This window comes from Oncorhynchus keta, chromosome 12 (assembly GCF_023373465.1).
Source record: "Oncorhynchus keta strain PuntledgeMale-10-30-2019 chromosome 12, Oket_V2, whole genome shotgun sequence".
Lineage (NCBI taxonomy): Eukaryota > Metazoa > Chordata > Actinopteri > Salmoniformes > Salmonidae > Oncorhynchus > Oncorhynchus keta.
Genome location: NC_068432.1, coordinates 24,619,620 through 24,640,136, shown reverse-complemented (window position 1 = coordinate 24,640,136; position 20,517 = coordinate 24,619,620). Strand labels below are relative to the sequence as shown.

Here is a 20,517-nt window from a genome sequence, read left to right as displayed (position 1 = left end):
TTTGCAGTAGCAGTTGTCACAAAGTACTTTTTCAGTAATCTGGGCTAGACACCAAAGAGTGGACAACCCCCTCACAGCTTAGGTTAATAATTAACAGAGAAGGAAGCATAAATGGAGAATGTTTGGGGACCATTACTTCCAGTTGTGCTCATTACTGTAGTGCAGTAGTTGTCAACTAGTTTTGTCCCAAATTAAAGCACGTTTTCAGTCGCATTGTATATTCGCATTGTGGGAAAAAAAAGAAGCCAAAATGTCATTTAATTTTTTTTTAAATGCTATATTGATATTAACTGAAGCAGCTATGGAAATAATTAAAAATAATTCAATTTCGACCATATTCTTGATGAAGAATATTAATAAGCTCTAAAAGCACTGGCTAAAAGCTCTATATTGAAATACGGGGATTGAAGAAAAATAGTTCAGAGATTCAATTATTTCATTATTTTTACTACTTTCTACTTGGTTGTAGTTGTTTAGAAGTTTAAGTTCAGACTGGAGTATTATCATTGTTTTACTCAGACACCCGCGACCCATCACTTGAGAATCGCTGTTGTAATGTTTGGCCCTGTCCCTGTGAGTATTGATCTGGCATAGTGGCTCACTGGCTGGACAGTATGGAGTTTCCAGAAGAGAGGGAGAAGGGGAGAAAGAGAAATGGAGAGAGAAAGAGAAATGGAGAGACAGAGACAGACAGACAGACAGACAGACAGACAGACAGACAGACAGACAGACAGACAGACAGACAGACAGACAGACAGACAGACAGACAGACAGACAGGGATTCATCATCTCTCCTCCTTCGCCACATAACAGGGGCTGGCTGGTGGGCGTGAGGGAGGAGGGGAAGAGAAGGCAATCTCACAGGGAACACAGCGTATTAGAGAAAGAGAACATCTAGAACACAGGGTGCTGGCCAGCTAAACACAAGCCACTCAAGGTCAGGACCTTATAAGAAGGCTGGTCAATCTATATTCATTTCCCACCACACTGAGATTGGGTGGAGGGGACATAGTAAGTAGCAAGTGGATGGTGACCTCACCAGACAATTGAGTGAACATACAGTTTCTTCAGAGAATACAACAGGAAACAAACAGACTGACTGACTCATACACACCTCTGATGTTCTATGGGGTCCACTCCAGATCACACAATTCAGCCAGGACTCCAGGACTTCATTCATTCTAACATCCAACAACTACTTCAGCAGAAATGGATTGACTATTGAGGATAATCTAAGGTCATTTTCATTGCAGAAACACAAGCACTACACATCACAGAGAGTTTGAATTTAATTCCTGTTGATATGATTACTACATACCCTTTCTCTTTGTGTGCGCATTTCTATTTGGAACTAAATAAAAAATATCTAGCAACGCAGGGGAAAAAGATCAAATCCAACACAATTATGGAAATGTTTCCTTTATCCCGCCCGCCCTCCCTCCCTTCCCTCCCCCTCCCTCCCTCCCTCCCTCCCTCCCTCCCTCCCTCCCTCCCCTCCCTCCCTCCCTCCCTCCCTCCCTCCCTCCCTCCCTCCCTCCCTCACTCCATCTCCCCTTCTCTCTCTGTCTCCATCTCCCTGAAGACATGTCAAATATGCTCAGATCAGTTAAATGGGCTGAGAGTTCATTACATTCACTCTGCGCTGTTTTATGAGGTCATATCCTGAAGAGGCTGGAGCGCTCTACCGCACACTAAACCAAGCCTGTCAGAGGTGAGTGGTGGGGGAGAGAGGGAGGGAGACTAGCACACATCAGCCCATATCTGCCGCTACGCTCAATCTGCTAAAACAGACACAACTCGTGGCTAGAACACACACTTGCACACAGCCTAGGAATTCAGCCTTTGGTTTGTACTGATGTCAAACACACAACATTACCCATTGAAAGATGGGGAGTGCTCTGACATACAGTACTGGTCACATCAGTGGTCCCACCAAAGTGCATTAAACACTGTATTTAATTGAAGATAAACATCTTTGATGACCAGAGGACAATTGACTCCACATTAAACCATTGATCCATTTGCCTGTGCAATATGGAATCAAACACATAGAGCAGCATGTCTTTCAGTCTGCCACCTCAAGTCCCATACATGCTATGGACAGGTTGCTATATTGGTAAAAGAGCAGAGGCAGTACAGTACAGTAGCTAAGGGTCTGGTCCACTATCTGATAGACTTGACCTAATCCTGAGCTACCATACATCTACACATCCAAGTATAACTGATCCAATTATGAAAGACAAGCACTGTAATTTTGAATTCCGTAAAGTGAGCGCGGAAGAAGTAAAACAATTATTGTTGTCTGACACGCCACAGGGGTCTGACAACTTGGATGGAAAATCACTAAATATAATAGCGGATTATATCGCCACTCCTATTTGCCATATCTTCAATCTAAGCCTACTGTAAAGTGTGTGCCCTCAGGCCTGGAGAGAAGCCAAAGTAATTCCGCTACCCAAGAATAGTAAAGCCGCCTTTACTGGCTCAAATAGCCAACCAATCTGCCTGATACCAACCCTAAGTAAACTTTTTGGAGAAAAAATGTTTGACCAGATACAAGGCTATTTTACTGGAAACATATTGACAGACTTTCAGCACACTTAAAGGGAAGGACATCCAACAAGCACAGCACTTACACAAATGACTGATGATCGGCTGAGAGAAATTGATTATAAAAAGTGGGAGCTGTTTTGTTAGACCTCAGTGTGGCTTTTCACATTATCGATCGTAGTCTGCTGATGGAACAACGTGTGTTATGTGTTATGGCTTTACACCCCCTGCTATATTGTGGATAAAACGTTGTCTAACAGAACACAGAGGGTGTTCTTTAATGGAAGCCTCTCCAACATAATTCAGGTAGAATCAGGAATTCCCCAAGGCAGTTGTCTAAGCACCTTACTTTTTTCAATATTTACTAATGACATAAGTAAAGCAAGTGTGTCTATGCATGAGGGTGACTTAACACTATACATGTCAGCTACAACAGTGAGTGAAATCACTGCAACACTTAACAAAGAGCTCCAGTTAGCTTCAGAATGGATGGCAAGGAATAAGTTGGATCTAAATTTATCAAACTAAAAGCATTTGTATTTGGGACAAATAATTTACTAAACCCTAAACATCAACTAAATCTTGTAATAAGTCATTTGGAATTTGAGCAAGTTGAGGTGACTAAACTGCTTGGACTAACCCTGGATTGTAAGCTGTCATGGTCAAAACATGTTGATACAACAATAGCTAAAATGGGGAGAATTCTGTCCATAATAAAGCGCTGCTCTGCTTTTTTAACACTACCAACAAGGCAGGTCCTACATGATCTAGTTTTGTCGCACCTGTACTACTGTTCAGTCATGTGGTCAGGTGCCACAAAGAGAGACCTCTGAAAATTGCAATTGGCTCATATCAGGGCAGCATGGTTGGCCCTTAAATGTACAAAGAGAGCTAACATTAATAATATGCATGCAAATCTCTCATGGCTCAAAGTGGAGGAAAGATTGACTTCATCACTACTTGTTTTTATAATAAGTGTTGACATGCTGAATGTGCCGAGATTTCTGTTTTAATTACTAGCACACAGCCATGCAAACCCCAGAAGACATGCCACTAAAGGTCTCTTCACAATCCCCAAGTCAAGAACAGACTATGGGAGTGCACAGTACTACATAGAGCCATGACCACATGGAACTAAATTCCACATCAGATAACTGATGCAAGCAGTAGAATCAGATTTTAAAAAATGATAAAAATACACCTTGTGGGCAAAAAGAAAAACCGAAAGATCTATGTACAGTGTGTGCAAATGTAGAAGAGTAGGGAGGTAAGGCAATAAATAGGCCATAGAGGCGAAACATAATTACAACTTTAATACAAAAGTGATATATGTGCACATGATGATGTGCAAGTAGAGATACTGGGGTGCAAAAGAGCAAGAGGGTAAGTAATAATATGGGGATGAAGTAGTCGGGTGTGCTATTTACAGATTGGTTGTGTACAGGTACAGTGATCGGTAAGCTGCTCTGACAGCTGATGCTTGAAGTTAGAGAGGGATATATAAGACTAGAGCTTCAGAGATATTTGCAATTTGTTCCAGTCATTGGCAGCAGAGCACTGGCAGGAAAGGCGGCCAAAGCAAGTGTTGGCTTTGGGGATGACCAGTGCAATATACCTGCTAGAGCGAGTGCAACGGGTGGGTGTTGCTACGGTAACCAGTGAGCTGAGATAAGGCGGGGCTTTACCTAGCAAAGACAACGAGAGCATAGAGGTCGCAGTGGTGGGTAGTATATGGGGCTTTGGAGATAAAACGCAAATGATTTAATCCTTCCAATATAATTGTTTTTTAAACATTTGTTACGAATTTAACTTTAATTAAATGAGTTGACTCTTCATATGAGATGATTTCACTGAACAACAAAAGAAAGGGAATATTGAATGATCCCCAGTGATACATCACATCTCCCAAAAACGTTTTCAATATATATCTGTAAAATTATAGTCTAGAAACTAACGCTTTGGTTGGCTTCCTCTCAGGCTTCCATGTCTTCTCCCTGGCCCTCCTCAATGTCCACCTCTTGAACATTAGACTCTGAGGCTTCATCTTCAGTGTCACTTTCCAACCTTGTTGAGGATGGCTCATTGTCAAGCTCATAAAGCCTCAAATTTGCCAGGATGGCCAACAATTTGTCAGCCTGTTGCGTGCTTTGGTGTGTGTGTTCCCAAACAAGGACCAGTTGCGCTCTGAGGCGGCTGATGTTGGTGGGATTTGGAGGATGATGGAGGCAACGGGGGAAAGACCCTCAGATCCACAAAGTCCCTTCCACCAGGTGGCTGATGAGATATGTTGGTACGACTACCATATTGCATCTCCATCCCAAAGCACATGCTTGGAAGTGTACTTCGCCAGACTGCCAAGAACCTTCCCCTCATCCAGGCCAAGGTGGCGAGACAAGGTAGTGATGACACCATAGGCCTTGTTGATCTCTGCACCAGACAGGATGCTCTTAACAGCATACTTGGGGTCCAACATGTATGCTGTGGCATGTATGGGTTTCAGGCAGAAGTCTTCACGCTTTTTGATGTATTTCAGAACTGCAGTTTCGTCTGCTTGGAGCAACAGTGAAGTGGGCAGGGCAGTACGGATTTCTTCTCTTACATCTGCAAGCAGATTCTGAACATCAGACAGGATGGCATTGCCTCCCTCAATCAGTGCAATGTCTACTGCTATAGGTTTCAGGAGTTTCAGGCTGCTTACCACTCTCTCCCAAAATACACCATCCAGGAGGATCCTCTTGATGGGGCTGTCCATTCGGCAGACTGTGATATGGCCATTTCTTGAAGGGACTCCTTCCCCTCCAGGAGACTGTAACATGATGACACCACCCCAACGGGTGTTGCTGGGCAGCTTCAATGTGGTGCTCTATTTCTTCTGACCTTGCTTGGTGAGGTAGATTGCTGCTGTTACTTGATGAACCTTCACATACCTAACCATTTCCTTGGCTCTCTTGTAGAGTGTCTCCATTGTTTTCAGTGCCATGATGTCCTTGAGGAGCAGATTCAATGCATGAGCAGCACAGCCAATGGGTGTGATGTGAGGGTAGGACTCCACTTTAGACCAAGCATCCTTCATGTTTGCAGCATTGTCTGTCACCAGTGAAAATAACTTCTGTTGTCCAAGGTCATTGATGACTGCCTTCAGCTCATCTGCAATGTAGAGACCGGTGTGTCTGTTGTCCCTTGTGTCTGTGCTCTTGTAGAATACTGGTTGAGGGGTGGCGATGATGTAGTTAATTATTCCTTTGCCACGAACATTCGACCAACCATCAGAGTTGATTGCAATATAGTCTGCTTTCTCTATGATTTGCTTGATCTTCACTTGAACTCTGTTGAACTCTGCATCCAGCAAATGAGTAGATAAAGCATGTCTGGTTGGAGGGGTGTCAGCCGGGCAAAGAACATTCACAAATCTCTTCCAATACACATGGCCTGTGAGCATCAGAGGTGAACCAGTTGCATACACAACTCGAGCAAGACATTCATCAGTATTTCTCTGACTACGTTCCTCCATTGAGTCAAAAAACCTTCTGATTCCAGGAGGACCATGAGCTGTTGCTATCAATAAGGTGTCTGATTCATAATTTTCACCTCAAATAGAAGGAGAGGGACTTTTGTCAGAGGTCGCTTCTTGTGAGCGCTGAGGGAACTTTATGCACTTGGCCAGATGATTCTACATCTCTGTTGCATTCTTCACATATGATTTGGAACAGTATTTGCAAATGTACACAGCTTTTCCTTCTAAATTAGCTGCAGTGAAATGTCTACACACATCAGATAGTGCCCGTGGCATTTTCCTGTAAAGATTCTAAACAAAATTGTAAAATAAATAAAAATACAATTCCATGTACAGACAAATAGTTAAGCAGTTAGATGAAACAACTGCTTTTAAAATACATGTTTTAAAACTAAACATGTACGGAAACAGGTGAAGTAACACTCATCAGTTAGCAGGCTCAAGCAAGCTAAAAACCCACATGGTAGCAAAAACTAACTAGCAGAAATTAAAAAGTTAGAAATTATTTAAACACTTTGCTGTAGGCTACTATTTACTAGTTAACAAAAAATCATGTATGTCATATAAAATATATTCACCCCACCAAGTATTGTAATCAAAACATACCAGAAAACATGTAGTCCTTGGCTCAGACAGTGTAGTAGTGTGGGCTCAATAGCATCTCATTAGTGTGCAAGATCTTGAGAATAAGCTGTACATGTGATGAAAGAATGCACTGTGCATGCAGAGGGTTGCAATTCCATTGAATTGGGGATAGTTTAACCAAAATATGCCACAAGACCTAGAATTGCCTTATGTTTATCCTACAAAAACTTTTTTTATGAATTTAAGCAAAATTCCCGGGATTAACCTTCCATTGAAATTTACCGGAAAACATTTCTGGCCCTTTGCAACCCCACTAGTGACTAAAGACAGAGTGAGAGAGTCACACAGTGTAGTGCTATGCTGTGCTGTGTAGATCTATCTATCTATCGACCTGCCATGCAAAAAAACAATCCCTCTCTACCATTACTGGAATTATGTTCAATAACCTGCTATTGATTATATAGACCAGCAGGCTTTAATATAAGACAATTAGAATATTTAATTTATACACTTTATTCAGACAGCTGGAAACAGAAGGGGAGACAGGCAAGTGGGAAAACAGTAGGAAGGGTGGATACAGGGATTAAACCTGGTCTGCGGCGAGGAGTTGAGTATATGTGACTGGCTGGGAGTGTTAGGCCTACCGCTAAACCACAGGCTCTGCACAACTAGTTTTCCCTGTGCCGCAATGCCGCTGCGCTCCAGTCAGATCAGAGAATGGACAAAGTGATCACCATTATTAGGTGGGTGGAGAGGGGATGCAGGGGGGCTGAGGAATTACTCAGAGTCTAACTGAGAGAGGAGTTGAGAGGAAGAGAAGAGCGGAGGTGGCATTTTGTTCCCTAACCTAAGGCAAAGCCCTTGTGCCTGGTGTAATGATCGCTTCTTCAAGCTTCCCTCCCCCTCCTTCTCCTCTGTAGTGAGGGAGCCTCTCTCACTCTCTTTCTTTTGTTGGGATCTCTTTTGTTGCGCTGTAGTCTCTCCCACTTCTCTGTGTGTCTGTGTTCTACACACTGCCTGGCGCCGTTTTTGCTGCTGCCGTTGGGCCCCGCTAATTGTACAGATGTCTATAGCAGCAGAGCTCAGCTAGTGGGGACAGCCCTCTGAGGGCTAGAAGGAGGGAGGGAGAAGAGGTTGAGGAAGGTGGAGGGAGAGGGAGAACAAGAAGAGAAGTAGAATGGGAGGTGGTGGTGGCAGGGGAAAGGTGGAGGTATTTGGGAAGGGTACGTGAGGAGGAGTAGGAAAAGGACAGGGAAAAGCCAGAAGAAGGGGAAAGAGGGGGGAGGGACAGAGAGAGGTGTGTGAGGGCTGCTAGTGGCACATCATTACTGTCAGGCTGTTTGATGAAGCGAGGCGGAGCGGAGGAGAGGAGCGGAGAAGAGGGGCCTGTTCTTAATACCTGAGGATTACCCTTGTCTTCTATTAGATACACGACACAGAGCAGAGAGAACAGAGCAGTGTGTGTGTGTGTGTGTGTGTGTGTGTGTGTGTGTGTGTGTGTGTGTGTGTGTGTGTGTGTGTGTGTGTGTGTGTGTGTGTGTGTGTGTGTGTGTGTGTGTGTGTGTGTGTGTGTGTGTGTGTGTGTGTGTGTGTGTGTGTGTGTGTGTGTGTGTGTGTGTGTGTGTGTGTGTGTGTGTGTGTGTGTGTGTGTGTGTGTGTGTGTGTGTGTGTGTTTTGGTTATATTATCATTGTGGAGACCAGAAGTCCACACAAGGATAGTAATAATTGGAGACATTTTGTCAGAACAAGGGTTACAAGTAGGGTTTAGTGTTGTCATGATACCAGAAACCGATACACAGTTTAGCATCACATTACTCGATACCAAAACGCTACCATGGCAAATAAAGAAGGCATATTAGCCAAAGTCACTGAATGCCACTTTATCCAGAGAGATAAACTCAGCTACTGCTCTGTTCAATCATTGGGCATCTTTTGAGTTCAATATCATTACATTTGCAATTTTTTTGAGACAGCCATCTACAGATTAATGAATCAATTATACAATCATATAATCAATTTGACTTTGTTTTTACCAATCTAACTACATAATGGTAATCATTTATTTCAGTAGTAAACTGGGCAAATCAAGATGTAGCCTAGGCCTATCCACAATAGCATTTTCAATAGGATATTCAATAGGATACGATGACGGAATAAGTTAATTATTCAAGTTTTTGGTGGCAATCAGCTTCGAAATTAGCATGTTTTGCATTGTGGTTTGCATATTTTCACAAACAATGTTAGCTTTAGCTGTCAGCTAGCAAGGAAAGTTGGCCTACAAAACTGGATGTTACGTTACAAGTGTTCTAGCCTGTATGGACATTGTTTTGCGAACAGTAATGAACAGTTTCAACCTTTCTACATGCCGTGTCACAAGTGTGTTAGCGTCTGTGCATCATGATTGGGGAGCTAACATGATGCAGTCCAGACTCCCAGTACAGGCTAGCAACGAGGGGTTGGCTGTGCTGATAGACAGGGTTGTTCTGTGAGACACATTTGACAGAAGTACCGAAAGTAACCCAAATTCTAGTACCGAACCGTTTTTCATGTTCTAGTATCAAAAAAGTATCAATGTTTTGGTATACCGTGCAACACTATTAGGGTTAGGGGTTACGTTTAGGAGTTAGGATTAGGGGTTTGGTGTTAAGGTTAGGGGTTATGGAAAATAGGATTTTGAATGGGAATCAACTGTTTGGTCCCCACACGGAAAGTTAAAAAAAAAACGTGTGTGTGTGTGTGTGTCTGCATGCCTGCATGCGTGCGCCTGTGTGCATCTGCATGTGTGTGTGTGTGTGCACGTGTGTACACTCCACTCCACCCACCTTGGAAGGGGCTGGAGGCCTGCTGGGCCAGGGTGAGGTGCTCGTCACTCAGGTGGTAGACAGGCTGGTGCTGGTTGATCTCCACGCTGGTGCACACGTTACTCTCCCCGTGGAGGAAGAAGGGGAACGAGCACGACAGGTGTTCACTGTGGAGGGAGAGAAAGACAGAGAGAGAACAGAGTGTGTCATTTTAACTCGGATGGACCGTTCTAGGAGCGAATGTGTGTGAACTGTTGAATGGATGACACAACAGAGCAGGAGGAGAGGGAGGACGAGAAGAGAGAGAGAAAGGGCAAAACACTCCATTTCCCTGCTAATGGAGGGGTAGAGGAGCGGAGAGAGAGAATGAAGAGGAGGAAGATTAAAAAGGAGCTCTCTCTTTTGTGGGAGATTACAATGACATCTTTGAGCCATGGAAAGCTCTAACATGACCCTTCTCCTGGCTGGAATACAATAGGAGGAGGGGTTAGGGAAATGACGTCACTGATATAATGGAGACATAACATGACATCGTCACAAAACGAATCAAGTTGTTTCACTGGTGGAACATAGAACTGAACCACTTTACAGTATTATTATCATACTACAGAAGAATGCTGTCTGTACCGTAGTGTGTTGATTTTGGATTTGTTCTTGGCACTCCAAGTGACCAACAAAGAGGGCGAACCCTGGCTCACACTGGCATGCCATCAAAGACGTGAGCTCTTGAGAACACTAACCTACACATACAGAGTTACAGACGTGCCATCCAAATCTCTGACGTTGAAAAAGACACCTGCCAGTGCCAGCATGACTTCAACTGGGATGAGAGGACGTGAGAGAGATAGAGGGAGTAAGGGAAAGAAACGTGAGGGAGTAAGATAGATGGAAAAGTGACAGGGAAAAATAGCACGCGAGACAGAGAGGAGTAAGACATGGACTATTGTCTCTGTTTCTCTGTATCTCATTCTATGCAGCACAGCCAACTGACAGATGACCAAATGAAAGCGGACGCAGTAAATTTGGGAGAGGATCAAAGAAGGGGGTGCCTTTTTAGAGGATTTGGTTAAGCAAATATCTCTCCCTCTCTCTACCGCTCGCACTCTCTCTCTCTCACTCCCTCTCTCTCACTCTCTCTCTCTCACTCCCTCTCTCTCTCTCACTCTCTCTCTCTCACTCCCTCTCTCTCACTCCCTCTCTCTCACTCCCTCTCTCTCACTCTCTCTCTCTCTCTCCCTCTCTCTCACTCCCTCTATCCCTGGCAGAGTTGCTGCTGCAGAGGATTAAAACAAAGAAGGAGAAAGAAAAAAGGAGAGAAAGAAGTGAGAGGATCAGACGAATAATATATTATGATCATGAGAGGGTCTGAGGAGCTAAGTGGCACGAGGCTGGAGGAGAGAGGAGACAGCATGTCTCCTACGAGAGGATAATACCTCGGCTGTATATAAACATTTACACTACAGAGAGTATTTGTGTACCTGACATGCACTAACAAGGATAGACTACACAACAGAAATAAGTCAGTGACTTGATTGTATTATCCTTGATCGTTTTCTGAATGTATGTAACTACTGAATGTACTATTTTTTAAATGGTCAAATCAATGAAATCAATACCAAGAGAGGTGTTGCCATATCATATCAGCTGTGATACGTATTGAAAAAAATTGACCAATGAAAACAGTCACCATAACTTATCCCCTTGTATGAACTGTTTTGTTCAAAAGATCAATAAAAGAGTGGGACAGCAACAAAAGGAGCTGAACATATTCCTGATGGCTGATGACAAGGCCACACCCAAGGATGTTAGTTTCTTTTCCGCAATGAGTCTGGATCTGAGTACCTGGCCCTTCAATGAATGTGAACACATTCGTGGCCATCTGATTGGACCAGAAACCAATGGATTGAGCCAGAACCAGAACACACGTGAGTAAATTCATCATTGGCTTTGACACTCTGATTGATTGGAGACGATTGTTTTGTGCAACACCCCTCGTGCCCCTTGTCACCACAAATGACTTCAATGATGGCAGTGTCAGACTAAAACATGTGGTGAACAACAGAGCAGTGAAAGTATTTTGTTTGAGTCGCCAGGCTAGATGGCTGTAGCATCAGAGAAGTCTTTCCCTATGTTTAGGGCATGTTAACAGAGCTGCTCTACTCTTTAATGTCTGTAGGAACAGCTCCAGGCACAGACGTAGTAAAAGTAGTAAACCCATCACTACAGACACAGTAATAAAAGCATCAGCACAGACAAACACATTTCCTCACTGCTGTCTGTCTATGAAGCAGAATCACTCCTCTTTTTCTCTCTGCTCAGACATTTAAGCTGCTGTTAGGTTCCCACAGAGCAGCCTGTCTCTTCCTGCCCTGGGGCCTGATTGACTAGAAGGTCACGGTGGGAAGGTCTCTCCCTGCCCCCAGGGCAGACTGACTAGAAGGTCACTGTGTGAGGGTCTCTCCCTGCCCCCAGGGCAGACTGACTAGAAGGTCATAGAGGGAGGGTCTCTCCATGCCCCCAGAGCAGACTGACTAGGGGTGGATTTACATCTAAAAATATGTCTTGTGAGATCTATCTTCAAAAGACTGCCCCATAGAGAGAGACTGTGTGCCATAGAGAGATAATGTGTGCCAGAGAGAGACTGTGTGCCATAGAGAGATAATGTGTGCCAGAGAGAGACTGTGTGCCATAGAGAGATAATGTGTGCCAGAGAGAGACTGTGTGCCATAGAGAGATACTGTGAGTGATAGAGAGAGACTGTGAGCCATAGAGAGAGACTGTGTGCCATAGGAAAGACTGGGTACCATAGAGAGAGACTGGGTTCCATAGAGAGAGACTGTGTGCCATAGGAAAGACTGGGTACCATAGAGAGAGACTGGGTTCCATAGAGAGAGACTGGGTGTCATAGGAAAGACTGGGTACCATAGAGAGAGACTGGGTCCCATAGAGAGAGACTGGGTGTCATAGGAAAGACTGGGTACCATAGAGAGAGACTTGGTTCCATAGAGAGAGACTGTGTGCCATAGAGAGACTGGATGCCATAGAGAGACTGGGTGCCATAGAGAAGACTGGGTGCCATAGAGAGAAGACTGGATGCCATAGAGAGACTGGGCGCCAAAGAGAAGACTGGGTGCCATAGAGAGAAGAATGGATGCCATAGAGAGACTGGGTGCCATAGAGAGACTGGGGGCCACAGAGAGAGACTGGTGTCATAGAGAGAGACTGGTGTCATAGGAAGACTGGGTGTCATAGGAAAGACTGGGTACCATAGAGAGAGAATGGGTTCCATAGAGAGAGACTGTGTGCCATAGAGAGAGACTGGATGCCATAGAGAGAAGACTGGGTGCCATAGAGAGACTGGGTGCCAAAGAGAAGACTGGGTGCCATAGAGAGAAGACTGGATGCCATAGAGAGACTGGGGCCACAGAGAGAAGACTGAATGACATACAGAGAAGACTGGATGCCATAGAGAGGAGACTGGGTGCCATAGAGAGAGACTGTGTGTCATAGAGAGAGACTGGATGCCATAGAGAGAAGACTGGGTGCCATACAGAGAAGACTGGATGCCATAGAGAGAAGACTGGGTGGCATAGAGAGACTGGGTGCCATACAGAGAAGACTGGATGCCATAGAGAGAAGAATGGGTGGCACAGAGAGAGACTGTGTGGCATAGAGAGAGACTGGGTGGCATAGAGAGGGACTGAGTGACATATAGAGAGACTGGGTCCCATAGAGAGAGACTGGGTGCCATAGAGAGGGAATGGGTGCCACAGAGAGAGTGGGTGCCACAGAGAGACTGGGTGCCATAGAGAGAGACTGGGTGCCATAGAGAGATTGGGTGCCATAGAGAGAGAGACTGTGTGCCATAGAGAGAGACTGTGTGCCATAGAGAGAAGACTGGATGACATAGAGAGAAAAGGGGTGGCATATAGAGTGAATGTGTGCACTAGAGAGAGACTGGATGCCATAGAGATAAGACTGGATGCCATAGAGAGAAGACTGGGTACCATAGAGAGACTGGGTGTCAAAGAGAAGACTGGATGCCATAGAGAGAAGACTGGATGCCATAGAGGGAAGACTGGGTGCCATAGAGACTGGGTGCCAAAGAGAAGACTGGGTGCCATAGAGAGAGACTGGATGCCATAGAGAGAAGACTGGATGCCATAGAGAGAAGACTGGGTGCCATAGAGAGAAGACTGGGTGCCATAGAGAGAGACTGGATGCCATAGAGAGAAGACTGGATGCCATAGAGAGAAGACTGGGTGCCATAGAGACTGGGTGCCAAAGAGAAGACTGGATGCCATAGAGAGAGACTGTGTGCCATAGAGAGAAGACTGGATGCCATAGAGAGAAAAGGGGTGCCATAGAGAGTGACTGTGTGCCCTAGAGAGAGACTGGATGCCATAGAGAGAAGACTGGATGCCATAGAGAGAAGACTGGGTGCCATAGAGAGAAGACTGGGTGCCATAGAGAGAGACTGGATGCCATAGAGAGAAGACTGGATGCCATAGAGAGAAGACTGGGTGCCATAGAGACTGGGTGCCAAAGAGAAGACTGGATGCCATAGAGAGAAGACTGGATGCCATAGAGAGACTGGGTGCCATAGAGAGACTGGGTGCCAAAGAGAAGACTGGGTGCCATAGAGAGAAGACTGGATGCCATAGAGAGACTGGGTGCCATAGAGAGACTGGGTGCCAAAGAGAAGACTGGGTGCCATAGAGAGACTGGGTGCCACAGAGAGAAGACTGAATGACATACAGAGAAGACTGGATGCCATAGAGAGAAAAGAGGTGCCATAGAGAGTGACTGTGTGCCCTAGAGAGAGATTGGGTGCCATAGAGAGAGAGACTGTGTGCCATAGAGAGAGATTGGGTGCCATAGAGAGAGAGACTGTGTGCCATAGAGAGAGACTGTGTGCCATAGAGAGAAGACTGGATGCCATAGAGAGAAAAGGGGTGCCATAGAGAGTGACTGTGTGCCCTAGAGAGAGACTGGATGCCATAGAGAGAAGACTGGATGCCATAGAGAGAAGACTGGGTGCCATAGGGAGACTGGGTGTCAAAGAGAAGACTGGATGCCATAGAGAGAAGACTGGATGCCATAGAGAGACTGGGTGCCATAGAGAGACTGGGGGCCACAGAGAGAAGACTGGATGCCATAGAGAGAATACTGGGTGCCATAGAGAGAGACTGGATGCCATAGAGAGAAGACTGGATGCCATAGAGAGAAGACTGGGTGCCAAAGAGAAGACTGGATGCCATAGAGAGAAGACTGGATGCCATAGAGAGACTGGGTGCCATAGAGAGCCTGGGTGCCATAGAGAGACTGGGTGCCAAAGAGAAGACTGGGTGCCATAGAGAGACTGGGTGCCACAGAGAGAAGACTGAATGACATACAGAGAAGACTGGATGCCATAGAGAGAAAAAGAGGTGCCATAGAGAGTGACTGTGTGCCCTAGAGAGATTGGGTGCCATAGAGAGGGACTGGGTGAAATAGAGAGAGGCCCGGGTACCATAGAGAGAAGACTGGATGCCCCATAGAGAGACGGGGTGGCATAGAAGACTGGATGCCATAGAGAGAGACTGTGTGGCATAGAGAGAGACCGGGTGCCATAGAGAAGACTGGATGCCCCATAGAGAGAGACTGTGTGCCATAGAGAAGACTGGATGCCATAGAGAGAAAAGGGGTGCCATAGAGAGTGACTGTGTGCCCTAGAGAGAGACTGGATGCCATAGAGAGAAGACTGGATGCCAGAAGACTGGGTGCCATAGAGAAGACTGGATGCCATAGAGAGAAGACTGGATGCCATAGAGAGAAGACTGGGTGCCATAGAGACTGGGTGCCAAAGAGACTGGATGCCATAGAGAAGACTGGATGCCATAGAGAGACTGGGTGCCATAGAGACTGGGTGAGAGAGAAGACTGGATGCCATAGAGAGACTGGGTGCCAAAAGAAGACTGGGTGCCATAGAGAGACTGGGTGCCTGACTGAATGACATACAGAAGACTGGATGCCATAGAGAGAAAAGAGGTGCCATGGAGTGACCCTAGAGAGAGATTGGGTGCCATAGAGAGACTGTGTGCCATAGAGAGAGATTGGGTGCCATAGAGAGAGACTGTGCCATGACTGTGTGCCATAGAGAGAAGACTGGATGCCATAGAGAGAAAAGGGGTGCCATAGAGAGTGACTGTGTGCCCTAGAAGACTGGATGCCATAGAGAAGACTGGATGCCATAGAGAGAAGACTGGGTGCCATAGAGAGACTGGGTGTCAAAGAAGACTGGATGCCATAGAGAGAGACTGGATGCCATAGAGAGACTGGGTGCCATAGAGAGACTGGGGGCACAGAGAGAAGACTGGATGCCATAGAGAGAATACTGGGTGCCATAGAGAAGACTGGATGCCATAGAGAAGACTGGATGCCATAGAGAGAAGACTGGGTGAGAAGACTGGATGCCATAGAGAGAAGACTGGATGCCATAGAGAGACTGGGTGCCATAGAGAGCCTGGGTGCCATAGAGAGACTGGGTGCCAAAGAGAAGACTGGGTGCCATAGAGAGACTGGGTGCCACAGAGAGAAGACTGAATGACATACAGAGAAGACTGGATGCCATAGAGAGAAAAGAGGTGCCATAGAGAGTGACTGTGTGCCCTAGAGAGAGATTGGGTGCCATAGAGAGGGACTGGGTGAAATAGAGAGAGACCGGGTACCATAGAGAGAAGACTGGATGCCCCATAGAGAGAGACGGGGTGGCATAGAGAAGACTGGATGCCATAGAGAGAGACTGTGTGGCATAGAGAGAGACCGGGTGCCATAGAGAGAAGACTGGATGCCCCATAGAGAGAGACTGGGTGCCATAGAGAGAGACTGGGTGCCATAGAGAGAAGACTGGATGCCTCATAGAGAGAGACTGGGTGCCATAGAGAGAGACTGGGTGCCATAGAGAGAGACTGGGTGCCATAGAGAGAGACTGGGTGCCACAGAGAGAAGACTGGATGCCATAGAGAGATACTGGATGCCATAGAGAGAGACTGTGTGCCATAGATAGAGACTGGGTGCCATAGAGAGAGACTGTGTGCCATAGAGAGAGACTGTGTGCCATAGAGAAAGACTGTGTGCCATAGAGAGAAGACTGGATGCCATAGAGAGAGACTGTGTGCCATAGAGAAAGACTGTGTGCCATAGAGAGAAGACTGGATGCCATAGAGAGAAGACTGGGTGCCATAGAGAAAGAGCTAAATGAAGAACACCGCAAGATCAGAGTCAGCTAATATAAAGGAGCCCTGACAGCCAGGAGAGTGACTTCCAGATCATAGTCAGCTAATATAACAGAGCCCTGACAGCCAGGAGAGTGACCGCCAGATCAGAGTCAGCTAATATAAAAGAGCCCTGACAGCCAGGAGAGTGACTGCTAGATCAGAGTCAGCTAATATAAAAGAGCCCTGACAGCCAGGAGAGTGACTGCTAGATCAGAGTCAGCTAATATAAAAGAGCCCTGACAGCCAGGAGAGTGACTGCTAGATCAGAGTCAGCTAATATAAAAGAGCCCTGACAGCCAGGAGAGTGACTGCCAGATCAGAGTCAGCTAATATAAAAGAGCCCTGACAGCCAGGAGAGTGACTGCTAGATCAGAGTCAGCTAATATGAAAGAGCCCTGACAGCCAGGAGAGTGACTGCCAGATCAGAGTCAGCTAATATAAAAGAGCCCTGACAGCCAGGAGAGTGACTGCCAGATCAGAGTCAGCTAATATAAAAGAGCCCTGACAGCCAGGAGAGTGACTGCTAGATCAGAGTCAGCTAATATAAAAGAGCCCTGACAGCCAGGAGAGTGGAGGGTATACGCTGTATATTAGTGTTGCGCATTAACCGACGGTTAAAAGTCGGTTATTGTTCATTTTTTTAACAACTAATTGATGGTCTGTTTTTTTTTCTTGTGTGAGCTCAATGCACAGTTTCTGTAGTGATAAATCAGATCAAGTGCGATCAAGTTACTGTGCGACGTAATAGGGAGTTGTAGTTTCCAACAGGACAATTTTCCACATAGTTTATAGCTGAAAACATGGTAATTAACTACAATGACCATAATCCATTGCATGCCGACTGGTCCGGTATGTGTTTATTTTACGTCTGACAGAAGAATGCGCGATTAAGAGGGATAGAACAGTTGTTTCATACTAAAATAGTGATTTTGTCAGACAACATAGGCAGCATATCTATAGAGATTAAATGATGACATGGAATGAAATAAGTTATCAAATGTAATATACACAATAACCGAAATATTTTAATAAAGTCAAATAATGTGAATAAATGATGGTTAATAAGTGTTTTGAAGTAATGACAGTCACTACTATCATTGGGCTTGTATTAATTGTTTTATTCTGTGTTGTTACAGCATTTAACCCACATAATGCATTGTGCATTTAATGTACGAAAAGAAAATCTAAACCCGAAATTTAATTGATCTCAAAAAGCACCAATCACTCTGCACTACTGTATAGTCACTTGTTTTTTAGTGGGAATTACATATACTCGCTTCTTATTCCCCACTACCAAAGTAGTGTCGTGAAGGTATACACCGTATCAATTAACACTTTAGACCCTAATTGAATTATAGAATGATACTGTAAATTACTGAAACATTTCAAGATAAAGCTAATTTTGTCACATATTTCAAATAAACAGAACAAATGACAATCACAAGTTAGCTTAGTTTTAAAGAGCACAACCTCTTCTTTAATATGACACCACATTCATGTCAATAGGAATAACACTCATATTGTCTTCAATTGTGTAAATACACACTATCAAAAAATCAATTAACAGAACAAAAAAACTATAGTATTTAAATTGTAGTAAATTTGACTAAATTACCCACTCAAAATGTACCAAGTATAATGTATTTATTTATTTTACATATACATAAATATAATTATCCAAAATGTAACATGAGGACAATATTCAGAAAGTATTTCAAAACCCACACAAAGTAGGCTATTTGTTTGACAACGAATCTTACTTCTGTAACAATGTAAAAATACAAACAACTATTCAGAGACTGTTTCAAAATGTAGGTAACTGTCACGACTTCCACCGAAGTCGGTCCCTCTCCTTGATCGGGCGACGTTCGACGTCACCGGCCTGCTAGCCATCGCCGATCCACTTTTCATTTCCATTTGTTTTGTCTTTGTTTTACACACCTGGTTTCAATTCCCCAATTACATGTTCATTATTTAACCGTCTGTTTTCCCCATGGTTTTTCTTTGTTGTATTTACGGTCTGTATTGTGGGCTCGGTATTATCGACTTGTATTTGAAAGTCTTGAGTAAATGTACGTGTATTAGTCATCTCTGTTGTCCTGCGCCTGACTCCACTGCACCAGCTACACCCAGACCTATTACAGTAACCTCTCTAATAAGATTTGGTACAGACCAGGCCTGACACAAAATGTGGAAAGAGTAACCTACTTCGACAACAATTCTTTGAATGCAACAGATAAAGACACAGATAAAGACACAGATAAAGACACAGATAAATACACAGATAAAGAAGATACAAAACAACTGTTCAGAGACAATAAAAGATTTGTAGGACGAATTCATACTGTATTTCACACTGTCGCTTAAGTGTTTGCATTTAGCCTACAACTTCTGGGGGCCCCATCCTGCAAGTGGCACAGAACACGTAGAACACCCAAAGGAGGTTTTGTACACATCTCCCACACTTTGCCCTGCGTCCACTCCGAATGCACACCACACACGCTCTCTTGCGCCCTTCAAACTTCACCTGAGTTACAACTTGGTCCACACACCCGGGTGCCACACTCTTGTCTCCCCTCTTCCTGCCACTGTAGCCATATCACAAAGTGAATGCACATGCTGCATTTTGAATGCCTTCTGGGAACAGCACCCGCGGCTTCTGAGAATGGGCCTTTGCAGAGTACCCCAGACAATGTATAATTTATGATGGCAATGTTGAGCATCCCCCAAAACCCATACTTCCACCATTTTTTTTTTGCCGCATTTTTTGCCGCTGCGTGCAACATTGTAATAGCGCCTCAGTTAATCAAGATGGTCAACCCCGCCCATTTTTGTTGTAATCCATTACAAGCTCTGGAACAGATATACTGTAAATTCCTACCACTTTTAAAACAACTCCAACACCCTGCCACTGTCACTTTAGGCCCAGGCTGTGTGGTACAAGGGTGAATGGTGGGACTTGGGGCAGTTATCCCTCTTCCTCCTCTCTCTCTGCTTCATACTCTCCCTGCTCCTCCTCTACTCTCCCTCTTCCTCCTCTCTCTCTGCTTCATACTCTCCCTCCTCCTCCTCTCTCTCTGCTTCATACTCTCCCCCCTCCTCTACTCTCCCTCCACTCTCCCTCTTCCTCCTCTCTCTCTGCTTCATACTCTCCCTCCTCCTCTACTCTCCCTTTTCCTCCTCTCTCTCTGCTTCATACTCTCCCTCCTCCTCCTCTCTCTCTCTGCTTCATACTCTCCCTCATCTACTCTCCCTCTTCCTCCTCTCTCTCTGCTTCATACTCTCCCTGCTCCTCCTCTACTCTCCCTCTTCTTTCTCTACTCTCCCTCTTCCTCCTCTCTCTCTGCTTCATACTCTCCCTGCTCCTCCTCTACTCTCCCTCTTCCTCCTCTACTCTCCCTCTTCCTCCTCTCTCTCTCTGCTTCATACTCTCCCTCCTCCTCTACTCTCTTTGCTTCATACTCTCCCCCTCCTCTACTCTCCCTCCACTCTCCCTCTTCCTCCTCTCTCTCTGCTTCATACTCTCCCTCCTCCTCTACTCTCCCTCTTCCTCCTCTCTCTCTGCTTCATACTCTCCCTCCTCCTCTACTCTCCCTCTTCCTCCTCTCTCTCTGCTTCATACTCTCCCTCCTCCTCCTCTCTCTCTGCTTCATACTCTCCCTCCTCCTCTACTCTCTTTGCTTCATACTCTCCCCCACTCTACTCTCCCTCCACTCTCCCTCTTCCTCCTCTCTCTCTGCTTCATACTCTCCCTCCTCCTCCTCTCTCTCTACTTCATACTCTCCCTCCTCCTCTACTCTCTTTTCT

General features: G+C 45.2%; 1 protein-coding gene across 1 annotated transcript in view; it reads right to left on the bottom strand.

The window, feature by feature from the left end:
- Nucleotides 1–20,517, bottom strand: part of LOC118391782 (mediator of RNA polymerase II transcription subunit 13-like) — a 145,150-nt gene that overhangs the window by 39,152 nt on the left and 85,481 nt on the right. Inside the window, exon 4 of the mRNA XM_052457890.1 lies at nucleotides 9,473–9,618. Within this exon, the coding sequence (XP_052313850.1) occupies nucleotides 9,473–9,618 (146 nt within the window). The remainder of the gene's footprint in view (nucleotides 1–9,472; nucleotides 9,619–20,517) is intronic.